The sequence below is a fragment of the Notolepis coatsorum genome (assembly GCF_963971535.1).
Source record: "Notolepis coatsorum genome assembly, chromosome: 15".
Taxonomy (NCBI): domain Eukaryota; kingdom Metazoa; phylum Chordata; class Actinopteri; order Aulopiformes; family Paralepididae; genus Notolepis; species Notolepis coatsorum.
Genome location: NC_140179.1, coordinates 6978523 through 7005230, shown reverse-complemented (window position 1 = coordinate 7005230; position 26708 = coordinate 6978523). Strand labels below are relative to the sequence as shown.

Genomic DNA, 26708 nt, shown 5'->3' with positions numbered 1-26708 from the left:
TCATTATACACAGACCAGCGTGGACCTTAAATTACATGCAATTGTAGACAGACCAGAGCGGACCTTTAATGACATGCATTTTAATTGACGCAAGCAATGGGCTAACGTTAGCTGCTAACTAAGTTATCCCACATAACTAAGCTAACTAGCATTAGCTGCTAACCCTGGACACGCTCAAAGCGGACTCCACCACGGCACTAGTTCCATTCGTGAGGAAAGGGGTGGGTTATATTGACGACGCTTGACAACAGAGGTTTAAAGATAACTTCATATTTATTGGTTATTCGTTTCTTTATATTGGGCATCCAGTTTCTATCTCCGTGTTCAACTTCATGTGTTGACATTCGAGTGTGACATCATCGCATATGGCAGCTTATACGCTCAAAACGCAAACCGTAAACAAAATCCGGGGGGGGGGGGCTGGCTCTCTTGCGCGTTCTCGCCATTTCTCGTTCTCGCTCTCTCTCTACATTCAATGATTTAAAGTAGCCAAACGTTACAGTATAAATACTAACTGGATAGTTGATGATATAAACATTTGATTTCATTATCTGAAATATTCTAAAATCATTAAGTCTGTTATAAGCCATTATCCCTTTGTGTTTTTATTATTATTTTCTCACAGTAGTGTGTGTATATATGTATATATATATATATATGTGTGTGTTTGGCTAAAGTGGATAGAAAACACAGTACTGTGCAAAAGTCTTAGGCACCCAAGAGTTTTTATACAAATTGTCTTAGATGTAAATACTGTTTTTATTAGTGTGTCAGTAGACTACTCTTAGTACATTTTCATTTAATAATTTTTTAATCTTCATGGTTTAATAATGCAAACATATGTTGCAGGGACTTATTATAATCATCATATTGGCGTGACTGTATGCATCAAAGGGTTAAATCAAGCATTTTTAAGTGCTTTAGAGCAGGGGTTCCCAAACTTTTCAGGCCGGGACCCAGAAAAGAAGGCGTCAGAGAGCCGCGGCCCAATGCACATCGTCAGTCTTTTTTTTTTTTTTTTTTTTGCCAGGCGACCGATTTTTTAAGCCAAATATCACTTCAATCCTATTAAGTTAGTTCAAGTTAGTTATTCATTTATATGTGCTATTTATGAGAGGGCTAACTTGTTGCAAAGTAATAATGATAATAATAATAGCCTCATTAAAATACTATTGTTGCTTCGGTTGTTTTCAGCGTTTTATGTGCATAATCTATTATTTAGTTTGAAATGTTCGTTGAAATAAGTCGATTTTTCGTTTTTGTTTATTTATTAAGTTAATATAAAACCATAAAGTCACATTTTAGAATACAATAGAATAGAATTTTAGAATACAACTAGAAACACTGTCCTGGCCTGCTTCTAAGTTCAGTGGCCTGATTTTGGGAAATCATCTCGCGGCCCTCCCGTGGCTGCTCGCGGCCCACCTTTGGGTCGCGACCCCGACTTTGGGAACCACTGCTTTAGAGCAGGGGTTCCCAAACTTTTCAGGCCGCGACCCAAAAATAACGGTGTCAGAGAGCCGCGGTACATTTTTTTTTCTTTTTTATAATTTTTTTTTCTTTTTTTTTTCTTTTTTTATAAATGGAAATGTATGGTTGAAACATGCACACGTTCAAACGCACACACGCTAATAAGCATTGGAGGCTTTTAAAATATAGCCCCAGTCAGGCCACTTTTTAAGCAGGGGGTCTGGGGGTCCCCCACCAGGACATTTGTGGTTACAAAGACTTCATTTCCTGCATTCTGGTGCAGGATTTTTTTTTATTTGTACCCTTTAAATGCCAGTGTTTGTGATGGCATCACAAATTATTGTTAAAAAACAGGCTAGCATATGTATGATTAGCAACAACACTGATTTTGATGGATTTTCAGTTTTTTTTGTAATGTCAGATTGAAAATAATACAATCTTTTATTCAAGTCAAGTCAAGAGTTTTATTTGTCACGGATATACAATGAAATGCGGGTGGTCTTGCCCGCAACGATGTGCAATTGGTACAACATATAATAGAATCCAATACAAAAAATGTGTGCAATAAAATTGTGCAATAACAGGTAGCAGGTAACAATACATTTGTGCAATAACGGGTAACAGTTAACAGTAGTAGTAATAGTAGTGCAATACACTGTTACTGTTGCTAATACTAATTTAAAGTGGCCTTTCCTTTTGGCAATAAGTGAGGGTGCGTGCGGCCTGAGTGTGTGCCCGCTCATGCTAAAGTGTTACAGTGGTACTCAATGTTCATTGTTCAGGACTCTGATGGCCTGGGGGAAGAAGCTGAGCCTAAGCCTCTCTGTCCTAGTAGCTGGGGTTCGCAGGCGTCTGCCTGACCTCAGCAGCTGAAACAGGCTGTTATTGGGGTGGTGGGGGTCTTTCATTATTCTGCAGGCTCTGGATTTGCACCTCTTGTTGTATAGAACCTGCAGGGGAGGTAGTGCAATACCCGTGGTACGCTCGGCTGAGCGCACCACTCTCTGTAGGGCCTTCTTGTCCTGTGCCGTGCTGTTTCCATACCAGGCAGTGATGTTTCCGGTCAGGATGCTCTCTACAGCTCCTGAGTAGAAGGACTGGAGTATCTTCCCCGATACTCTGAACTTCCTTAACTGTCTCAGGTGGTAGAGGCGCTGTTTCGCCTTCTTTACTACTGTGTCTATGTGTGTTGACCATGTCAGGTCCTCTGAGATGTGGACCCCCAGGTACTTGAAGCTGCTCACCCTGTCCACGGTAGCCCTGTTAATCATCAGTGGTGTGTGCGTCTCCTGCTGTCCTCTCCTATAATCCACGATCAGCTCCTTGGTTTTACCAATGTTCAGGAGCAGGCTGTTGTCCTGGCACCAGCGTTCCAGTACCTCAACCTCCTCCCGGTAGGCCTTCTCGTCGTTGTCCGAGATCAGCCCCACCACCACCGTGTCGTCTGCGAACTTCACTATGGAGTTGGAGCTGAACTTGGCCACACAATCGTGTGTGTAGAGTGAGTACAGCAGGGGGCTCAGAACACAGCCCTGGGGGGACCCGATGCTCAGGGTGATGGTGTTGGAGGTCTGACCCCCCACCCTGACCGCCTGGGGTCTTTCGCTCAGAAAGTCCAGTACCCAGGCGCTCAGGGCGGAGCTCAGACCTAGCTCGATCAGCTTGTCCACCAGTCTGGTGGGGACTATGGTGTTGAATGCTGAGCTGTAGTCAATGAACAACAGTCTCACATAGCCCCCCTTCTAACGGTCAAGGTGCGAGAGGGTGCTGTGCAGTACCTGGGAGACCGTGTCGTCGGTGGACCTGTTTGTCCTGTATGCAAATTGCATAGGGTCCATATCACTGGGGAGGGAGGCACAAATGTGGTCCTTGACCAGCCTCTCGAAACATTTCATGACCACAGAGGTGAGTGCCACCGGTCTGTAGTCATTTGGACATGTTGGGGAGGGTTTCAACTTCAGCCCTGAACATAACACCACATATACATTTTATAATTCTAACCCTTTAAATGCCAGTGTGTGTGATGGCATATATTTGCAATATATCAAATGCAAAGTAGATTTTTCTGGGGTGGATTATTACAGGCTAGCATGTGTCAATGATAAGCAACCACAGTTTTTTTGTAAGGATCCCGCCTCAGAGAGAGAGAGAGAGAGAGAGAGAGAGAGAGGGAACTTGTAAGTCGCGTTGGATAAAAGCGTCAGCTAAATGTAAACTTGTGTGAGTTGCAGTGATCTCCTGGTTGTTCCCCACCTAGGTTATCCAACTATTGCGTTGCTGCAACTAGAAACACTGTCCTGGCCTGCTTCTAAGTTCAGTGGCCTGACTGCAAAAAAAAAAAAAAAAAAAAAAGAGGAGAGGTAGTATTACCAAGTATTTTATTTTTGTACGACACACTTTACACACGGCGTGTTTATTTAATAGTTTTTGAGGCGTGCTGTCCTATAAATGCCAAGTAATAGTTGTTTCATGGACCAAGACCACAAAAGTCTCCTCTCCTATAGCGTCAAATGTTTTATCTGCTGACAAAGCACAATACCTGTTGGTTTTTAGTTCACTCATTGTTCAGGGAAACACATTGTTAATGACATTGACGGATTGTGAATTTTGTGATTGACTCAAATTATACTTATTTGGAAAAATAAATATAGTCACTTTATTTGAAGAGTCAAAACTGTTCTCTTGGCTTTGTTTTGTTCATAGTAGTAACGCTCATGTCATGATAAATCTGGTTAGGTCAACTACAGGAATATACATTAAAAAAAATTATAATACAATAAATATATATATAGTATCGGTATCGACCATGAGGAGCAGAAAGCTATTGGTATCGATATCGGGGTCAAAAAATCTATATCGTGCACCCCTACTCAAAACGGGTGTAAAAGCTGTTCAGCTCGTCCGGTAAGGAGGCAGCGGTGTTAGCTTTGCTGCTGGAGACCCCTTTCAGGTCTGTTACTGTGTGTAGTGCCTTCTAGGGCTGGGCCATTCTTGCTAAAATGTGAATCACGATTTTTCTCTCTAAGAATTGAGATCACTATTCTCTCGCGATTCTTATTTTTTCAATAAAATCATTTAAAAAGTTAAGTTAAAAACAAGTTAAAAAAAGATATATATAATTAATAAAAAAAAAATTAGAAATGAGATTGCATAGGTCTATGAATCGAGATTGCGATTTCTTTTTTTCGATTATTTGCCCAGCCCTACACTATGAGTCATTGCTGCCTAATTGTTCTTCAATCTTGACTCTGTAATCCTTTTTAGCTCCTGTGATCTCACTGCAGAGGTTGTACCTTGTTCTGTTCTCCTCTCTGTCCCCGGATGTGTGTGCTGTGACCCTTTCTGTTAGAGCCACCTCTTCTCCTCCTCTCCTCTCTGCCACCTCTCCTCCTCTCTGTTAGAGCCACCTCTCCTCCTCTCTGGTAGAGCCACCTCTCCTCCTCTCTGTTAGAGCCACCTCTCCTCCTCTCTGTTAGAGCCACCTCTCCTCCTCTCTGTTAGAGCCACCTCTCCTCCTCTCTGTTAGAGCCACCTCTCCTCCTCTCTGTTAGAGCCACCTCTCCTCCTCATGCTAGAGCCACCTCCTCCTCTCTGTTAGAGCCACCTCCTCCTCTCTGTTAGAGTCACCTCTCCTCCTCTCTGTTAGAGCCACCTCTCCTCCTCTCTGTTAGAGCCACCTCTCCTCCTCTCTGTTAGAGCCACCTCTCCTCCTCTCTGCTAGAGCCACCTCTCCTCCTCTCTGTTAGAGCCACCTCTCCTCCTCTCTGTTAGAGCCACCTCTCCTCCTCTCTGCTAGAGCCACCTCTCCTCCTCTCTGTTAGAGCCACCTCTCCTCCTCTCTGTTAGAGCCACCTCTCCTCCTCATGCTAGAGCCACCTCCTCCTCTCTGTTAGAGCCACCTCTCCTCCTCTCTGTCAGAGCCACCTCTCCTCCTCTCTGTTAGAGCCACCTCTCCTCCTCTCTGTTAGAGCCACCTCTCCTCCTCTCTGTTAGAGCCACCTCTCCTCCTCTCTGCTAGAGCCACCTCTCCTCCTGTCTGCTAGAAGGTCTTAAAGTATACATCTATACATAGCCTTAGACTGCCAGTTTATAAACTCTTTATTTGAATGTTTCTGTCTCTCTGTTCCCCAGATCCACCCCCTATCCTGCTGCCCAGCAACCAATAGAGACATGGAGGAATTGAGATGTCATTCCTGTGACCAGTGTGGGGAGAGCTTCAAGACAAAGGCACACCTTAAAAGACACCACATGGTACACACAAGAGAGAAACCTTACTGCTGTGACCAGTGTGGGAAGAGCTTCAAGACAAAGGCACACCTTAAAAGACACCACATGGTACACACAAGAGAGAAACTTTACTGCTGTGACCAGTGTGGGAAGAGCTTCAAGACAAAGGCACACCTTAAAAGACACCACATGGTACACACGGGAGAGAAACTTTACTGCTGTGACCAGTGTGGGGAGAGCTTCAAGACAAGGGCAGATCTTAAACAACACCATGTGATACACACAAGAGAGAAACTTTACTGCTGTGACCAGTGTGGGGAGAGCTTCAAGACAAAGGCATATCTTAAAAGACATCACATGGTACACACAGGAGAGAAACTTTACTGCTGTGACCAGTGTGGGAAGAACTTCAAGAGAAAGGAAAACCTTAAACAACACCACATGGCACACGTAGGAGAGAAACCTTACTGCTGTGACCAGTGTGGGAAGAGCTTCCAGACAAAGAGAAATCTTGAAAGACACCACATGGTACACACAGGAGAGAAACCTTACTGCTGTGACCAGTGTGGGAAGAGCTTCCAGACAAAGGCAGAACTTAAACTACACCACATGGTACACACAGGAGAGAAACCTTACCTCTGTGACCAGTGTGGGAAGAGCTTCAAGACAAGGGCAGATCTTAAACAACACCATGTGATACACACAAGAGAGAGACCTTACTGCTGTGACCAGTGTGGGGAGAGCTTCAAGACAAAGGCACACCTTAAAAGACACCACATGGTACACACAGGAGAGAAACCTTACTGCTGTGACCAGTGTGGGAAGAGCTTCAAGACAAAGTCAGATCTTGAAAGACACCACATGGTACACACAGGAGAGAAACCTTACTGCTGTGACCAGTGTGGGGAGAGCTTCAAGACAAAGGAATATCTTAAAAGTCATCACATGGTACACACAGGAGAGCAACCTTACTGCTGTGACCAGTGTGGGGAGAGCTTCAAGACAAAGGCACATCTTAAAAGTCATCACATGGTACACACAGGAGAGAAACCTTACTGCTGTGACTTGTGTGGGAAGAGCTTCAAGACAAAGGCATATCTTAAAAGACACCACATGGTACACACAGGACAGAAACCTTACCTCTGTGCCCAGTGTGGGAAGAGCTTCAAGACAAAGGCGGAACTTAAACTACACCACATGGTACACACAGGAGAGAAACCTTACTGCTGTGACCAGTGTGGGAAGAGCTTCAAGACGATGGGAGCACTTAAAAAACACTACAGATGGCAGAGGACACCATGCAAGATGCCAACCTTCTTATCGAGAGCAGTTAGGGGTTATGTGTCTAGCTCAAAGACACTTCGACACACTGCCCAGGACGAGTTGGAATCTAACCGGAAACCTTCTGATTACCAGATGACCGCTCTACCTCCTGACCCACTGTTTAAGCAGGTGGTTATATCACTGTAATTATGTGTTTTAATGTAAATCAAGATATGTCGTATTAAGAATAGAAATTGGAATACTAATATTGAAAGGAATATCCGAATGATTAGGAGACAATTCCTAAAGTTCAATAACATTGTTTATTACAATATGGATTAGGGCTGAACGCTTAATCAATTTTAAAATCGAAATCGTCATTTGAAATTACACGATTAGCAAATCGCAAAGCCTGCAATTTGGGATACGTTATACAGCGAGTCTGATTCAAGGTTTTTTCTTGCGTGCCAGTCATGCTTACCAATCAGAAGTAGCCCAAGGTAGCTACGTATACGCCCAACAACAACAGCTCGTGAAACGCCTGTGTGTGAAGACGTTACAGCAGGGCTCCAGAGTGTGCCTATTTGTTCGTATTTTGCAACCCAAAATAAGTCTCTGCTTTTTTCCCTGCACTGTTTCTATGTGCAATGAAAACTCCAATGCGTCTAACAAGCTTTGCATCCTCGTCATTCCTGATGCCCACGTCGGGGTAAACTAACGTTAGCCGTGGCGCTAGCTAACCCTGCTCACAGACGGAAAACAGCGGAGTTTCAATAGTAGGGAAAGGGGGGCGGGGCTGAGCCTGTCTCTCTCTCTCCCTCCCTCCCTCTCTACTGTATGTTCAATTAACGTTTAAGCAGCAAAACTTTACACTAAAAACGAACTAGATAGTAGTTAAACATTTTACTTCATTAGCTGAAATATTCTAAAATCATTGAGTCTCATTCCCCAATATTTTCCAAAGAGTTCTCTTGGAAGACTTATCTTGGAACTGACTGAGACCGAATCAATGACAAGTTCACTCTGAGTCCTCAACACGCTGGTAATATGTCTTAAGTGTCTCAAACGATCACACCTGTGATATCTGCGTTGGGAAATGGCATTATGTCTCAAACGAGAAAGTGTGTGTCCCCGTTCAGGTCATTTGCATACAAAACAACGGCTCCAGAGCTCCTTATAAGGCAACTAATGATGCAGCCGCGTGAAAATGGAATGGCGGAAGCGCTTTGCGAGTCTTGCGACCCATCAAAATTAGATTAGATTAATGTATTGGCATCATATATATAGTACAGCTCGTGGCACACCTGCCGCAGCGCGTGTGCGCACACACACGCACGCAGTACTGTATATGAATGAACTTTATTTAACAGATTGCAGAATGGGTACAATACAGTACGACTCAATACACACAATTGTTAAGGGGATGCAGACCAGATAAAGACGTTTGTCTTGTTTACATAATATATATATATATATATATATATATATATATATATATATATATATATATATAGCCTACGGCATAATGAATGAACGCAGTATAGGCTTATTATTCCATTAATGACTTGTTTCATTAGGATTTAGTAGATACTATATATATGCTCTGCCCTACGTACAGTATAGATACAGTCTGTATACATACAGACTGTACTTGTACTGTACGTAGGGCACAGCATATATATAGTATCTACTAAATCCTAATGAAACAAGTAACTAGAATATATTTAGCCTATACTGTTCATTCATTAGACACGTAGGCCATACTGGCGCACACAAGACTTGTTATGGAATATTAATGCAGTCTATTTCCAAGTGATTAGCTTTAGTTCTTATTTATTTATTTATCCACTGTCATTTCAGTGTTGGTGTATAGGCTATATAGTGTATTTCAATATAAGTTTAATTGATTAATGATTATATTCGAAGGAATGCAGGTTTATAGCTATATCAAACAAAGGTCTGTCCCATTGTATACCAATCAATGGGATATATTGCATGTTGACCTGCATTCCTTCAAATGTATAATTAATCATTAAAACAGATATGTAAAAAATAAGAAATACAAATTCCACAGAAGGCATTAAATAATTATTATTTTCAATCATTTCACAATAATTGCATAATTGTGTTTCAATATCTGAGTAATTAAAGTAATTATACATTTGTCCAAAATAGCTGGTTCAGATATGGTTAATCCAGCTGCCCTGTGATCAGATGAATCCATATTATTTATTTTTCCGACATCAAATGCGTAATTTCTTATCGTACAAATATTATCATATTTATTTTAATTATGATTAAGTAATTAATTCCAAGGAGGCCTGTAGCGTTGACATGAAGGAATCACTATGAGAACACAGTCTGTCAAGTTAATACAATTTTCAATTAGTCAATCAATCATAAGTGTGCTCCTCAGCACTCTTAAATCTGCTCTCAGCCACGGTCAAATCCGATCTCAGGAAAATTTGGGGAATCGTACTACCAGCCCTAATATGTCTTAAATGGGCAGAAATCTGCCTAAGAGGAAATGTTTGGTCGTAAATCCGTTCGGGAATGAGACCCATTAAGTCTACTATAAGCCATTCTTCCTTTCTCTGTGTGTGTGCGCAAATTGAATCGCAATATCTGTCAGAAAAATCACTATTAGATATTTACCCAAAATCGTGCAGCCCTAATATGGATCCATACAGTTTGTGAAGTAAAAATGCTCTTGTATCAGTAATAGAGTGGGGAAGAAGGGAGGAGAGGATAAAGAGCAGGATAGAAGAGACCGTAACACAGTAATGTTTTAGATCTCTCACAGACGAAGAGAGTCATATTACTTTATACATATTTAACCTCTTCCACCCGATGGGACCGGTACCAGTCCCGAAATGACATAATGGTCATAAATCAATATTTCTGGACTGTTCTATAAAACTAGCGATTTTAATTTCAAACGTATTCAAGTATAAACATCATGAACATGTCAACAGCATTCAGAATGTATATTATCATCAATACATTAGTTTAGGAATAGGTTAAAGTGCTATATAGATAGATTTTCCTCTTTGGAATGTCTGTATAATCCGGGAGAGGCGACCATTTTGCAAAACCTTGAACCATGGGAATTGTAGTTTTTTGCGGCCATTTTGTAACGGAGATCCATAGGTCTGGATCTGCGTTGGAATTTTGGAAAACTACACTTCCTATAGTTCTATGGGGTTCAGAGTTCTCTATGAATTATTTCAATAACTGTTATTATTCGGGATAATTCTACCACAAAAGGTAACGTTTTTGAAATTTGAAAAGGCAGTTAGTTTCTTTTCCCTATTGTTAGCATTCAGCAACAATTAGATTTGAAAATAGTTTCAAAATGGTGCCACCCTGATCAAAATAAAAAAGCGACTGTACATTCAGTAGATTTCATTATCTGTTCTCATGCACGCCTGGTGATACTAAATCAAAATTGAACTCGGGCATTTGAAAGATAATATATGTATATATTAGTGCTGTCAATCGATTAAAATATTTAACTCGATTAATCGCATGATTGTCCATAGTTAACTCGTGATTAATCGCAAATTAATCGATTTTTTTCCCTACCTTAAACGGATCTTTTTCAAGTTCCAAGTTTTAATACTCTTATCAACATGCGAGTCAACAAATGCTTGCTTTATGCAGCCATTTAACACAAAAGGATGACCCTCATGCATTGCAAATTTGCATCAAATTCAAAACAGAGTGATGCACAAAATAACTTAAGAGAAAATAATAATTTAAAACAATGAATAAAGTGTGCATGAAATAATAGGGGAAAGAAAACGTTAGGAACATGTTACATTCACCCACACAAGGGCTGAGTAATCACACCCCCACCCCCTCTCTCTCTCACACACTCTCCCAGCTCTCTTTCTCTCTTGCTCCTTCCTCATCTCTCTCACCCCCCTCTCTCTCTATATCTCTCACACACACACACACACACACACACACACACACACACACACACACACACACACACACACACACTTCAGAAAGAAACATAGCATCAATGAGAGCATCAATAATACACCTGAGTGAAGTCTAGTTAAAAAAAATAGTGGCGTTAATAGAATCGGGCAATAATTTTTTTTTTTTTTTTTTTACTAGACTTCACTCAGGTGTATTATTGATGCTCTCATAGATACTATGTTTGTTTCTGAAGTGTGTGTGTGTGTGTGTGTGTGTGTGTGTGTGTGTGTGTGTGTGTGTGTGTGAGATATATAGAGAGAGGGGGGTGAGAGAGATGAGGAAGGGGCAAAAGAGAAAAAGAGCTGGGAGAGTGTGTGTGAGAGAGAGGGGGGGGGTGTGATTACTCAGCCCTTGTGTGTGTGAATGTAACAAGCTCCTAACGTTTTCTTTCCCCTATTATTTCATGCACACTTTATTCATTGTTTTAAATTATTATTTTCTTTTAAGTTATTTTGTGCATCACTCTGTTTTGAATTTGATGCAAATTTGCAATGCATGAGGGTCATCCTTTTGTGTTAAATGGCTGCACAAAGCAAGCATTTGTTGACTCGCATGTTGATAAGAGTATTAAAACTTGGAACTTGAAAAAGATCTGTTTAAAGGACGACTCCACTTTTTTTGGAAATTAGCTTATTTAACATCTTCCCTGGAGTTAGACAAGAAGATGCATACCTTTTTTGTTTCTGTGCGTGCATTTTAGCTTTGGGAATAGACGCTCTGTTAGCATAGCTTAGCTTCATCACTGGAAGTGAGGCAGGACAGTAGCCTTACAGTGCCTTACAGTGTATTGCAAGGTCTGACATTGACCAAACTTGATATGCATGACCTTGGTGGGCTCTAGGTCAACTCCTGAAAAGGGGGTCAATGTCAGACTTTGCAATCAAAAGTTAGGGGGCTAATAACCCTTGCCATAATTTCAGTGCGCCCCCTAACCTTTGATTGCAAGGTCTGACATTGACCCCCTTTTCAGGAGTTGACCTAGAGCCCACCAAGGTCATGCATATCAAGTTTGGTCAATGTCAGACCTTGCAATACACTGTAAGGCACTGTAAGGCTACTGTCCTGCCTCACTTCCAGTTATGAAGCTAAGCTATGCTAACGGAGCGTCTATTCCCAAAGCTAAAATGCACGCACAGAGACAAAAAAGGTATGCATCTTCTTGTCTAACTCCAGGGAAGATGTTAAATAAGCTAATTTCCAAAAAAAAGTAGAGTCGTCCTTTAAGGTAAAAAAAAATGAGAAAAAAAATTGATTAATTTGCGATTAATCGCGAGTTAACTATGGACAATCATGCGATTAATCGAGTTAAATATTTTAATCGTTTGACAGCACTAATATATATATATAAATGTGCGAATTGGCTATAATAAGGTAATTTATAAGCCTCCTATTCTATATTCTATAATAATATTGCAAATAGCATTGGTCGGATGGGAGAATTCAGTACAGTATACAGAACCTTCTGTTTAATCATCTTCCCTTTATTCATTTCCTTAGATGTTCTGTACACATGATCTCAAGGAGGTACTGAACGAGATCAGTGGCAGTTTTTAATGTTTGGTCATTATTAGCATGGTGTTATTCACTGTCAAAAATGCAAAGAACAATCATAATTCATATTCTCCTTTGTTTCATCACAATTTAAGCAAGCCTAGTAATAGACACAATATTTCTGACACTGTGAATACATTCCCTGAGGTCCATAGATGTCCCTAGATACCAAGAATGTGCAAATGGCTGTTTACATTATAGTGTCAGAAGCAGATACTGAGCAGAGACGGGAGTCCATGTATGGCTATAGAGTGACTGAGAACATGTACAGAATATGTTCATGTAAGGATGTGTGAATAATTTTTCCTCCTTACAATCACATTGTAGGAGTCATACGGTAGGTTTAGTTTCTTTAATAGTTGTCATACAGAAGTACAGAATACTTTTATACAAAATGCGTCTTACTGTTACGCTCCAGAGACTGTGCAAGACAAGATAAGTATGAAATAAAATAACATAGTATAGCATGTGAATTAGAAGTAAAAAAAAAATGAGGTCACAGTGTTCAGTATAGACATATGTACAATGTTCGATGCAGAATAGACGTAACTGAGTTACCATATAATATACAATACTATGCAGTGTACTAATATACAATACTATATAGTGCAAGGCAGAAATGGGATGAGGTGCAATTTAGGTACAATTTACAGTAGGTGTACGAGTTGTAGTGCAAATCCTTTATCAATAAATATAAAGTGTGTTTGTGTGATCTAAAGTGTGGAGAGTGGGTGCTGCAGTGTGTTGTTTGTTTAAGTGAGTGTGTGCGTGTGTGTGCTGTGTGCATTTGATGGTTGTTGCATAGTATTTATTGTTCGTTTAGCAGCCTGATGGCCTGGGGATAGAAGCTTCTTCTGAGTCTTTCTGTGCTCGCCTTAAGACTCCGGTATCGCTTGCCTGACCGCAGCAGTTCAAAGAGGCAGTTGTTCGGGTGGCTGAAGTCCTTGATGATTCTCTTAGCCTTCCCCCTGCACCGCTTGTTGTAAATGTTCTGGAGGGTGGGAAGCCCCCCTCCAATTGTGCATTCGGCTGAACGTGTCACTCTTTGTAGTCTGCTACGGTCTTGTGCAGTGCTATTCCCAAACCAGGAGGTGATGTTGCCAGTCAGGATGCTCTCTATTGTACATGAGTAGAAGTTCCTAAGGATCTTCTGACTGACTTGGAACTTCCTTAGGCGCCTGAGGAAGTAGAGGCGTTGTCGTGCCTTCTTCACAACACTGTCAATGTGTGTGGTCCATGTCAAGTCCTCGGATATGTGGGCTCCGAGGTACTTGAAACTGTTCACTCTCTCAACCGGTGCCCCGTCGATGCTGAGGGGGCTGTAGTCCTTGACCCCCGACCTCCTGAAGTCCACAATCATCTCTTTTGTTTTGCTGACGTTCAGGGACAGGCAGTTCTCCTGACACCACTGTGACAGATTCTCTACCTCTTCCAGGTAGGCCCTCTCGTCGTTGGCAGAGATCAGGCCCACCACTACTGTGTCATCAGCAAATTTGATGATTGTGTTGTTGTTCCTCTGTGCCACGCAGTCATGTGTGTACAGGGAGTAGAGGAGGGGGCTCAGAACACAGCCCTGGGGGGCCCCTATGTTGAGCGTGATGGATGAGGAGGTGCAGTTGCCTGCTCTTACCACCTGGGGTCTGCCCGTCAGGAAGTCCAAGACCCACTGGCAGAGGGTCCATATCATATAAACATCAGTAGCTATTCTCTATATTTACTAACTGCAATTAAATCTGTTTATTATCTATATTTACAAACCGGTCAAATCTGACTTTTCTCTATATTTACTAACTGAGGTTAAATATGACTATTCTCAATATTTACTAACTGCAATTAAATCCGACTATTCTCTAGTATATATAGATGTTGAGTAGTTTCCTTTGATATATCATATTCACTCTCCAAGTGAGTTAGCCTCTTAACAGGCGCCCCAAAAAGTGGCCATTTTAGTTTTCGTTTTTGAGGACTGCATACTCTTTTTTTGCCAAACCAAAATACTATACTTTATACTTATATCACATGCATAAGCCTAGTCTCTTTTGAAAGATAACATTCTGAAGTTTTAGATACACTAAAGCAAGGTCACATTTAGTGCTAATGAAATAGAGTAACATAGGTCTGAACTTGAGTTGAACTTTAACTTGTGTACGTTTTTCTGTAGTAGTTGCAATATCCAAAAGTATACTTCCCAAAAAATTGGTTTGGCTTAAAAAACACCCTGGGTTATGTAGTATAATGTCCAACGGATTTCAAAAAAATCCATTCAGAAATGAGTGATTAGGAGCGATTTCGGTATACTGTGTAAAAACTACAAAATCTGCAGGTTTCAGTTTTCTCATAGACTTCAATGCATTCAGCGTTTTTTTCTCTTCCTGTTTTCACTTGTGACCTTTCACATAGATCCCTGATTTGCAACCCACAACCCTGTCCAACATTTTTTGAGATCGCCAAGTTATTTGACTGAGCTAGAGCCCCGGGAGTCGGGTGGTAATCTGACTCTGCCGTGTACTTTGGCACACGCCTCACATATCGGCATGTAACTCGAGAACTGCTGAACGGATATTGTCGCCTGAAACGGCAATGGACAGGCAACAAATAGGGCTTTAATTCTATATATATATATATTGTATATATACTAATACTAATACAATTGGCTGTATTAGAGGGTGGGAGAAGCTGGCGGGTGGGTCCGGGTCGTTGTAAACAGCGACTCCTACAGTTCGGTCGGGGCGCCTGCTAAGCGCGGATAGGACCTGAGGGGGATAGTGTGATCCTCCCACACGCTACGCCCTCTCAGTGAGAATCCGCGCTGCCAGGTGAAAAGAAGCGGTGATTGGCTGGACGTGTGTCGGAGGAAGCACGTGGTAGCATCCACTCTCCCAGATGATCTGACTGTGGGGGGTAAGTGCGCAGCGACCAGGAAGGGATTGGGAATTGGCATACGACTAACATTGGGATGGGAGAAAATCGGAGGAAAAATGGAGGGGGAAAAAGATCAATAAAAAAATAAAAATGCACACCCGAGCCGCTAGAGGTCGGCAAAGTGGCGGGTCGCAAATCGTGAATCATCCTCAAGAGGGCCCACATGTGGGCCGTTCGTTGCATGTTGAGATTAGATTATCTCCAACTGCAAATATACCCTACCTGCAGTATTTTAGCCTGGTATCACCCTCAGTGCCTGCAGTATTTTAGCCTGGTATCATCCTCGGTACCTGCAGTATTTTAGCCTGTTATGACACTCAGTACCTGCAGTATTTTAACCTGGTATGACACTCAGTACCTGCAGTATTTTAGCCTGGTATCACCCTCAGTACCTGCAGTATTTTAGCCTGGTATCACCCTCAGTACCTGCAGTATTTTAGCCTGTTATCACCCTCAGTACTTGCAGTAGTTTAGCCTGGTATCACCCTCAGTACGTGCAGTATTTTAGCCTGGTATCACCCTCAGTACGTGCAGTATTTTAGCCTGGTATCACCCTCAGTACGTGCAGTATTTTAGCCTGGTATCACCCTCAGTACGTGCAGTATTTTAGCCTGGTATCACCCTCAGTACCTGCAGTATTTTAGCCTGGTATCACCCTCAGTACCTGCAGTATTTTAGCCTGGTATCATCTTTAATACCGGCGTCAGTATCTGTGTGTCCACATCAGTATGCATGGGATGTATGAATCAGAGATTTGAGCCTATAACGTACTGAATCGTCTAAACATGCACTCTTTAACTCTTCACAGTGTGAAAGTGCGGTGAAGACTGAAGCTAAAGAGGAAGGGTTGGAACATGAAGATCTGCAACGTGAACAATCCATCGATCTAGACTCCACCTCAAAACTAGCAGCGGCGTCTGCCTCCTCTGACATAGAGGTGTTTGACTCTTTCAACAGTTTCCTAAAGGCGAAGAACATCAATTATGCCCACTGTGCCATTTTCTCTGCCCCAGAGGAGGAGGACAGCGACATTCAGACCGGGGATCAGAACCCGAGGCCACAGATGACACCTTCATGTGAAGTTGAGTCTGACCCTGAATGTGATGGGGACCTAAGTACATCTGAAACTGAACACAGTTCTGATTACTCAACATCTCGAGCTTCCGAAGATCTCCCTCCAAGTCAGATAGTAAGGATGAAGAAGGCGAGGACACGTCAGACGTAGCCTATCGCAGAGTCCTTCTTTACCCGAGTCTGACTCTGAGAGTGATGATGGCGATTTTGCAAAGAATGTACGCAAGTGCGAAGAGAGGAGACTTCCAACCGCAAACGAAAGCAAGGACACTTCTGATGAGTCTGATTGTATGATAACAAACGGACAATCTGCTGAATCCAAAACTGCCATTCAGCGCAGGTCACCAACGACTTCAAGTGGCAAACACATGGCGACTTCTGAATCTGAATCTGACTCAGAACCTGAGCAGTACAGTGAGAACACACGTAGGCAGAAGAGGAAACTGACCTACACTGCACCAGATGGAAAACTTCTAGAAAATGTTTCAGTTTCAGTTTGTTTATTAAAGGATCCCCATTGGAGACACATGAAAGAGCCTCTAGTCTTCCTGGGGTCCTGGACAAAACAAATGCAATACAAATGTACAAAAGAAAATACAGAACTACAACTTATCAGTTGAGTTCAGATAAGACACATCATCCTCCAGAGAAGGTTTGGCCTCTTCAAGAGAAGGCTTGGCCTCTTCAAGAGAAGGTTTGGGTTCTTCAAGAGAAGGCTTGGCCTCTTCAAGAGAAGGTTTGGGTTCTTCAAGAGAAGGCTTGGCCTCTTCAAGAGAAGGTTTGTCCTCTTCAAGAGAAGGTTTGTCCTCTTCAAGAGAAGGTTTGGCCTCTTCAAGAGAAGGCATGGCCTCTTCAAGAGAAGGTTTGCCGTCTTCAAGAGAAGGCTTGTCTAAGCCCTCCAGAGAAGGCCCCTCCACTTCCACTTTCACCTCAAGGTTGAAAGAAAGCAACTTTTCAGCGACTGTTAATTACTGTTATCAATATTGTCAGAACAGTATTATGTTTGTAGGTGAAGTATTTACCTTGTTTAAAGGTGCTATAGATAAAATGAATGTTGCAGCAGGCATGTATCCCCTCCCTACTTCCCATTTATCCACGTGGAATGCACCTGATTGGATAAATGACATGCTGGTGCTAGTGTGACACCTTGTGGCTTAATGTTATCTATACTATAACACCAGCCAGGTGCTACAACCAGGAAATGCCCAAGAGAAAGTTGTATGTTATAATCCATGCACAGAATTTCTTCCCCCCCCCCCCCCCCCCCAGGTAATCTCTTGGTTACATAACAGTAATGCATTTTTATGGTTCATACGTGACAATGCTTTCATTTGAGTTGAAACAAATGGAGTTTGTTTGCTTTAAATACATACATGACTGTGTCAGGTACATGGTAGACAGACTATGTGTCAAGTACATGGTAGACAGACTCTTATGTGTCAAGTACATGGTAGACAGACTCTATGTGTCAAGTACATGGTAGACAGACTCTATGTGTCAAGTACATGGTAGACAGACTCTGTGTCAAGTACATGGTAGACAGACTATGTGTCAAGTACATGGTACACAGACTGTCTACCATGTACCTGACACACAGTCTCTGTGTCAGGTACATACTGGATTTAATTTGTACATACAAATTGGACAATTTGGTACCATCTGCATGGGTAAATTCTAGATGTGATTTTATTATACCTATACATCCCTAGATTATGTTTTGATATGATATTCCTTTGGTTTTTGTAGCTTATTAGTGGTTATCACCTCCTGAAGGTATGGAGTGCTTTTGTTAAAAAATTTAGATTTTGCTAAATAGGTCTCCTGCCATATTTTGCTCCCTTTCACAGATTCGCTCGTAGCCCGTAGGTCGGGTTGTCTGGGGACTAGAGACATCGCCATGCTAATGTTTTTATACGCCCGAGTCTCCTGAACAAATCCTGAGTCGATCAGACCTTCCTACGCTGAGGTATCGTAACTTTTGCGCACCTACCCCCTACCGGTGAATGCCTCACTGTGTCGGGAGACTCGGGCGCACAATAACCTGATTACGATCATGTGTACAACCACAGTCCGAGCCTTGAGCGAATTACGTGAGGGGAGCAGAATATAGCAGGGGACTTTTTTGGCTCCACCAGAAAAGTTGAAAGGGGTCAAACATTTTACATAATAAATATCACCACAAAACTTTCCCAGTTCATTACTTACATTGAGACAATTATTTTCGGTGTAAAACGTTTTTGGAAATGTTAATGTTTAAGTATGCATTGTCTACATAAATATATGTTAATTTGAATATATTTCAAGAACATTGGGCCACAAATATGATAAAGCCAGTCATTCATTTCTATACATCCCTAGATTATCTTTTTATACGATAAGACCTTTTGGGACATTTTTGTTGACAGTTTAATAGTGGTTAGCCCCTCTGGCAATAAAGACCTATCTACAGACACAGAAACAGGGTTTGGGAACAGGACTGAAACAGGGGTATAGAATATACAGCTAGAATGCATCATAAAAGACATGTTTAGTGGACCTCAAATACCTATTTAACTTGTTGAAAAGGACTACAATATGGGACCTTTAAAATTAAACCGTATCATTCAAATGTAACAACCTCAGAATGCTTGGTCTCTTTTAAACAAGAAGAGACGATTGCGGTGCTTCTGAGTGATAATTCTAAGTACAATGCCCTGGGAAAATCCACTTTCTGCTGCAACCATCCAATCAAAATGTGTGAGTTCCAGTTTTTATATGTTGTACAGCCCTGTCCTATACCTATTTATTTTTTATTTTATAATGATATTCTATTCTATTGTGCTTCTATTTTAATTGAGTTTATATTCCATTTTATTTTATTCCACCTTTTTATTTTTATTCTACCATAATTGTTTGTCCGTCACTCTGTCACTGTCGCACCAAAAACAACCAAATCAAGTTCCTTTTATGTGAGAACTATTTCTGATTTAAGTACTGTACTGACTGAAATTAAAATGTATGTTAGTGTCAGTTCTATATGGGAGTGGACCTGAATGCAGGAGACTGAGGCAGAGGCAGATGAAAGGTCAAACCCATGGACAGGTACATTGATTGATTGATTGAACATTTTATTAACAGATTGCAGAATGGGGTACAATACAGTACGGCTCAATACACACAATTGTTAAGGCGATGCAGACCAGAGAGAGACTTTTGTCGTTTACATCAGGGTCCCCCATTTTCAATTCATCAGGACATATATGACATACAGATAGACAGTACTGCTACATCTATACATTTATGACATGCCAGATTTACAAATACAGTACTGTTTTTGCTACAAGAAGAGTCTAAAAAAGAGAGTATATACATTTGGTGAAGAAACTACATTGGAGGAGGTTGGTAGGTGGGGTGGAGGGGGGGACTACCAAGGGGGGGGGGGGGCTAACTGTTCATTGGATTATCGACGAAACCTTACTTTGTCCCAAGAAGAGGGTCTTGTGTATTATTGGGTTTAATAGGACATTTATTGTACATTGGAGGGGGTTGCGTTAAGACATTTGCAGGGGCCAGTTTCGAATTGCAGTCTCTCGTAGGTGCTCTTTGAGTGGTTTTGAAAGTGGGTAGTGATTCACATTACTTTACAGCTTTGGGTAGGGCGTTCCACATTAATGTGGCATAATTGCTAAACGTGTTTAGTCCCTTGTTTGAGACGAATCTGGGTTTAACATGAGTTGTGGAGCTCCCTCTGGTGTTGTGATCGTGGTATTCACTGACCTTTGGGAAGTATTTTGACATGTACATGGGTACCAAGTTACTTTAAAAAAGTAACTAGTTACAGTTACCAGTTACTTCTTCCAAAAAGTAACTAAATTACTTACTCAGTTACAAATTATAAAAGTAACTAGTTACTTCAGAAAGTAACTATTGCGTTACTTTCAAGTAATTTTTTTACATAAACAATATACACAAATCTAAACTATTTTAATGTTGCTGTGGGACAACGTGAGATTAGCCTCCAAATGATCCATAAATGCCATTTATGTAGATATTATAATTACTATGTTTATATAGTGGATCATACAAACAATAGATGTTTTGGAACTTTTGATATGTATTGCCCCTCAACAGGCCACAACTGGGCAACATTAAATTATGCTTGTTAAGCACTATACCAAAAATAAATAACAAATATATACTGATTGATTGAACATTTTAATTAACCGATTGCAGAATCGGTACAGTACAGTTCAGCTCAATACACACAATTGTTAAGGGGATGCAGACCAGAGAAAGACTTTCGTCTTGTTTACATCAGGGTCCCCCATTTAAAATTAATTACATTTATGACATACATATAAGAATCTAATCTAATCATCTAAACTAATCTAATCATGAGATTTAATACATGCATGACATACAGATATGTATATATCTGAGTCTGAGCCCCTGAAGACAGCACTATGTTGATAAGGCTGTAGCCTCCACTACTGCAGTGCCCTGCGCTGCAACACAACTAACAGAAGAGTGAACAAAAAACGCTCATGGACCCGCGGTCTGTCATTGACTGCTCGCTTGTGTTCAGTGGTGCGTTATTGAAATCATCTGGGGTGACACGCACCACGTGCACGCGCGCTCCCGGCGCGTGTGCGCGCTCCCGCGAATGCGCATTTAATGTCCCCTCGCTTGGGCACAGACTAAAGACAGTGCCTAATTGCCTCTACGAATGGAATGTAACACGTCTTCACAACAAGGTTAGGTGTGAATGTGTCTGAGAACGTATTTAACACACCTGACGACCGGAGCTATTGATATGCAAATAGCGAGTGAGGTTACACACCGTGCTACCCCGTCCCATGAACAACGCATGCCTGCTTGTGTTGTTCGTTGGATTAGTTTTGGATTATTTGGCTGCCAAACCAACTATCAAAACGTACACGGACCGCGGTCTCACGCTGACTGAAGTCGCTTGTGTTGTGTTGCTGTGGCGTTATTTTTTTCCGTAGCCGCATTTTGCGGAGACGCTCTCTGATTGGCCACTTCATGTGCGCCCAATCGTGTGAAGCCTGTTTCTACACCGGTTAAGCTTAGGCACTCTTTCGAAGTTGGTTAAGGTTAGAGTTTGTTTTAGAGCAGGGCGATATAACACCAGCCCTGATTCCAAACTCTAACCATAACCAACTTCGAAAGAGTCGCCTAAGCTTAACCAGTGACAAACTAGGCATTAGGAGACCCGGAAATGGGCAAAGACACAGCTCGTCACGCGATTGGGTGCACATGTCAGTGGCCAATCAGAAAGCGTCTCCGCAAAATGCGGCTACGGAAAAAAATAACGTGTCGCTGGACGCCTATGGCTTATTAACAGCGGAGCAGTGCTGCCGTTGCTTCCGCGTTTTCCCTGATTGGCTGCGACACGCCCCGCGGCAGGCGCGGCAACCGCGGAGCGTAGCGGCAGAGCTTGCGGCATTATGTAACCGCCCTAATCCGCCATGATTTTCATTCGAAGCTCAGCTCACCTGGCAGCGCAGCGGTCCTGCGGTCCGTTGTTGACTGGTTCGAATCCCATCAAATTTTTTTTTTTAACATGTATTCTTTCGCCGGTTAAGGTTAGGCATGGTTAAGGTTAGGCATTGTTTCGGAGTTGGTTAAGGTTAGAACGGTTAAGTTTAATCGCTGTTAAGGAGCTGGTTAAGGTTAGAGTTTGTCTTAGAGAATGGCAATATTCTTTCTATGGTTAAGGTTAGGCATGGTTAAGGTTAAGGTTAGGCATTGTTTCGGAGTTGGTTAAGGTTAGAACGGTTAAGTTTAGGCGCTGTTAAGGAGCTGGTTAAGGTTAGCGTTTGTCTTAGAGAATGGCAATAGACAGCCTATTTCCGCACTGCCGCTCTCCCGCGATGCCGCGGTCACATTGTCACATTCTTGCACTCCTCCGCTGTTAGAAAGTAACACGCTCGCTGGACGCCAGACGGACTCTGGAGGCACCCGCCCGCGTCTATATTAATCCCAGCCGAAGAGTGCAAGAGCGCTTCCGCATTCTTCGCCGCGCATGATGTCCCAGCTTAGTTCAGACGCCCCATTCAACACGGTTAATCACAGATATAATATAATAATAATATATATACGCGATGGACGCAGCAGGCGATCTTCTTGCTGTCATTACATCCATGTATGTGATTGATTGATTTGATCACTCTCTGCGATTGATCAAATAAGGAAACAAACACAGAAGATGCACATTGAGCTGTACTGTACTGTACCCATTCTGCAATCTGTTAATACACTTTTCAATCAATCAATCAATCACATACATGGATGTAATGACAGCAAGAAGAGGTAGAGACATATATGAAGTATGCAAACATCGTCCATAAGGTATATATTATAATATAATAATAATATATATACGCGATGGACGCAGCAGGCGATGTTTGCATACTTCATATATGTGTCTACCCCTTCTTGCTGTCATTGATCGCCATAACGTTATTTCGCTGTACATTGTCATTACATCCATGTATGTGATTGATTGATCGCCATAACGTTATTTCGCTGTACATTGTCATTACATCCATGTATGTGATTGATTGATTGATCGCCATAACGTTATTTCGCTGTACATTGTAACATTACATATTATCCAAACGAGGACCACATAACCGCATCGCTGCTTATAACTGCATAACCACATAACTGAGTGCCCAGCACTCTCTGCGATTGATCAAATAAGGAAACAAACACAGAAGATGCACATTGAGCTGTACTGTACTGTACCCATTCTGCAATCTGTTAATACACTTTTCAATCAATCACATACATGGATGTAATGACAGCAAGAAGATCGCCTGCTGCGTCCATCGCGTATATATATTATTATTATTATTATTATATTATATCTGTGATTAACCGTGTTGAATGGGGCGTCTGAACTAAGCAGGGACCTTATGCGCATGCGCGGCAAAGAATGCGGAAGCGCTCTTGCACTCTTCGGCTGGGATTAATATAGACGCCCCCCGCCCACCTCTACCTCTACCTCTGATTGGCTTACCATGACATTTTACCCAACCTCGCGCGCTGCCCACTAACCGAGGAAGGATAGTAATGCCTCTCGGCGCAGAGATCTGTCTGATATAAAAAAAATTAAAATAAAAGATTCAATCATAGTAACACGCCGCATTTTTTGGCAGTAATGGTAACAGCGTTATTAAGATTGGAAGAGTAATCCGTTAGATTACTCGTATATGTCACAAATGTATCACTAAATACCTGTATGTCCCTATGCAATAAATGTCATGTATGTTGTTGAGTATGTCATAAATGTCAATATGAATTGAAAATGGGGGACCCTGATGTAAACAAGACAAACGTCTTTCTCTGGTCTGCATCCCCTTAACAATTGTGTGTATTGAGCCTCTGTTAAATAAAGTTTTCATTCATCATTCATTCATTCGGATCATCACGGCCGCGACACTAGGCTTGTTCAAGATGGATTTCGGTTTGCCTCGACTAGTAGACGAGAGTAGCCGAGTGAAGCCGGGGGAGGAGTTAAGAGGGCGGACACTGCCAATCGTCTCAACCGAGGAGTAGGGGGTATCTGCAGCGACGCAGAGCCAGTCTGGACGGGTATAAATGGTCTGGAGAAGTATAAGTGGTCTGGACAAGTAGTTGCGAATGGGGGGGGGGGGGGGGGGGGGGGGCGGAGGGCGGGGCGCAATGTGTATGCGCATGCGTGTGGACTAGAGCACGTGAGAGTATAAAGAGTCCATTTTTTTCGAACTCTTTCTCACATCACAACAAGAAGAAGAAGACGAACTCTTTCACAGTGTGGTGTGCGCGCACTGCGCAGGCAGAACAAGATGTCTTTCAGTAAAAATGTAAGTACCTATTTCGCTATTTTGGACATTAGGTTTGCTTATCAAGGCCACCACAGACCACCTGTGCAATTGAATTTAATTAGCTAACTGGCTCTCTCTTTCTCTCTCTGCTCTCTCTGCTATCTTTACTAAATATAAACGTGCAAGTACATGGTGTAGTAGGACTGCTATCTTTACTAAATATAAACTTGCAAGTGCATGGTGTGTATAGGACTGCTATATTTACTAAATATGTAAAAATGTAAGTACCTATTTCGCTATTTTGGACATTAGGTTTGCTTATCAAGGCCACCACAGACCACCTGTGCAATTTAATTAGCTAACTGGCTCTCTCTTTCTCTCTCTGCTCTCTCTGCTATCTTTACTAAATATAAACGTGCAAGTACATGGTGTAGTAGGACTGCTATCTTTACTAAATATAAACTTGCAAGTGCATGGTGTGTATAGGACTGCTATCTTTACTAAATATGTAAAAATGTAAGTACCTATTTCGCTATTTTGGACATTAGGTTTGCTTATCAAGGCCACCACAGACCACCTGTGCAATTGAATTTAATTAGCTAACTGGCTCTCTCTTTCTCTCTCTGCTATCTTTACTAAATATAGGGATGGGGGCAGGTCATGTTGTGTCGCCCAGACCGCTGACGTCTGACGCCATGTTACGAGACAGCTAGCGCGTCTGTCGCCCTTGTTGCGATTGTTGTGAGGGTCGCCCTTGTTGTGAGAAGGCGCAGTGAGCACTGTTCCACGGCCCTGAGAAGCTGCGAATTCCAGCCAGAGGCGACGCTGTACAGCAGGCCCCTCCATCACCCAAAGGCTCTTTTCAGAGCCACCCACTTTGTTTAAAGAGTTGTTCCCATCAAATATGTCTTGTATGTCATAAATGTCATGATGTAATGTATGTTGTGTTTGTATGTCATAAATGTCAGACATTATGAATTGAAAATGGGGGACCCTGATGTAAACAAGACGAAAGTGTTTCTCTGGTCTGCATCCCCCTAAGTTAACAATTGTGTGTATTGAGCCGTACTGTGTATTGTACCCATTCTGCAATATGTTAATAAAGTTTTCATCCATTCATTCAACCAAACCATATTTGTCTTGATGGTAGCTTGTATGTGATATATTATGATATGATATATGTGCCTATTCGAATCGACACAGTATCGCATCTCAGCGTTTTTCTTTCCAGTATTTCCATATATTTTGTTTCCAATCATATAATAATAATAATAATACAATAATGATTTGCATCATATAACATATAAAACGTATATTACTCACTGAGAATGAAAGGCAAATATATTATAATTTACTTCCTCGTTTAAGACCACGTGTTTCCTATTTCTGAGCACCGATTGGCTCAGATGAGCACGTGGGGAGCTGTCTAAGCCAATCACATCCGTTTTTATTATCTGAAACATTTTCTCTTTTTAAATGTCTTGTTTTGAATTTATTGTCACAGTATGTGTTGTCCTGGTCATATCGCTATTAGACCTAACTATGTATAGTGGTACAGTGTAGAATTACCAGAATATTGCATTGTCAACCTTTTTTTACATTTTGTATGTTATGCTTTTTTCATATTAGTGAGCGGGAGGCATTCGATGACAGAATCGACCGTGAAAGGAAGAAACAGCGCTGAACTCGGCTGCAATGGTCCTCACGCACACCAAACCCTGGCAGCACATCACCCCCACCCTGCAAAAACTCCACTGGCTCCCCATCAACTGCAACAACAGCAAATCCCCGGTTGTGTGTGGCCGAACAGTGCAACTGCGCACATACAATCATGGTTATATTAAATCCAGCGCTCGTGTGGACTGGGCAACTTGCCTGCCATTACGTTGCGTTCTGAAAAGCGAAACTGACCCTGAAAACGAAACGAAAATGGCCCTGTGTGTAACTGCAGCCGTCTCTGTGCTAACAGTCACGTTTTCAGTACGAGAAGACAAGACAAAACTTCTTTCTCTGGTCTGCATCCCCTTAACAATTGTGTGTATTGAGCCGTACTGTATTGTACCCATTCTGCAATCTTGTTGCAATAAAGTTTTCATTCACACTCAAAATCTGTGTTCATTTTTTATTTTGCATACTAATGTTCTGTGTCTTGAGTCGTACTTGTATTGAAAAACTGATTTTATGTCTGAGGAGAAGACCGGTACTCATCATCTTCGTCTCCACAAAAAGAAAAATGACATGTGAAGTATGTTGTGTGCCAGGTTCAAACAGTGCTCTATATGTACAGTTTATTCCTACTCCTATCCAAGCTCCGGGAGGGTCATCAAAGAGAAGTCGGGTCATCAAAGAGAAGTCGCCTATTCTTAGTCCTTGCCCCACAATGGTGGAATAACAAAAAGA

At 41.8% G+C, this 26708-nt stretch overlaps 1 protein-coding gene across 1 annotated transcript in view; it reads left to right on the top strand.

Moving 5' to 3' along the window:
• LOC311241653 (uncharacterized protein) overlaps positions 1-26708 on the top strand; it is a gene marked incomplete at its 3' end in the record, with an annotated part of 63175 nt that overhangs the window by 31225 nt on the left and 5242 nt on the right. The window contains exons 4-5 of the mRNA XM_084330529.1: positions 5602-6309; positions 16232-16415. Of these exons, the coding sequence (XP_084186655.1) occupies positions 5602-6309; positions 16232-16415 (892 nt within the window). The remainder of the gene's footprint in view (positions 1-5601; positions 6310-16231; positions 16416-26708) is intronic.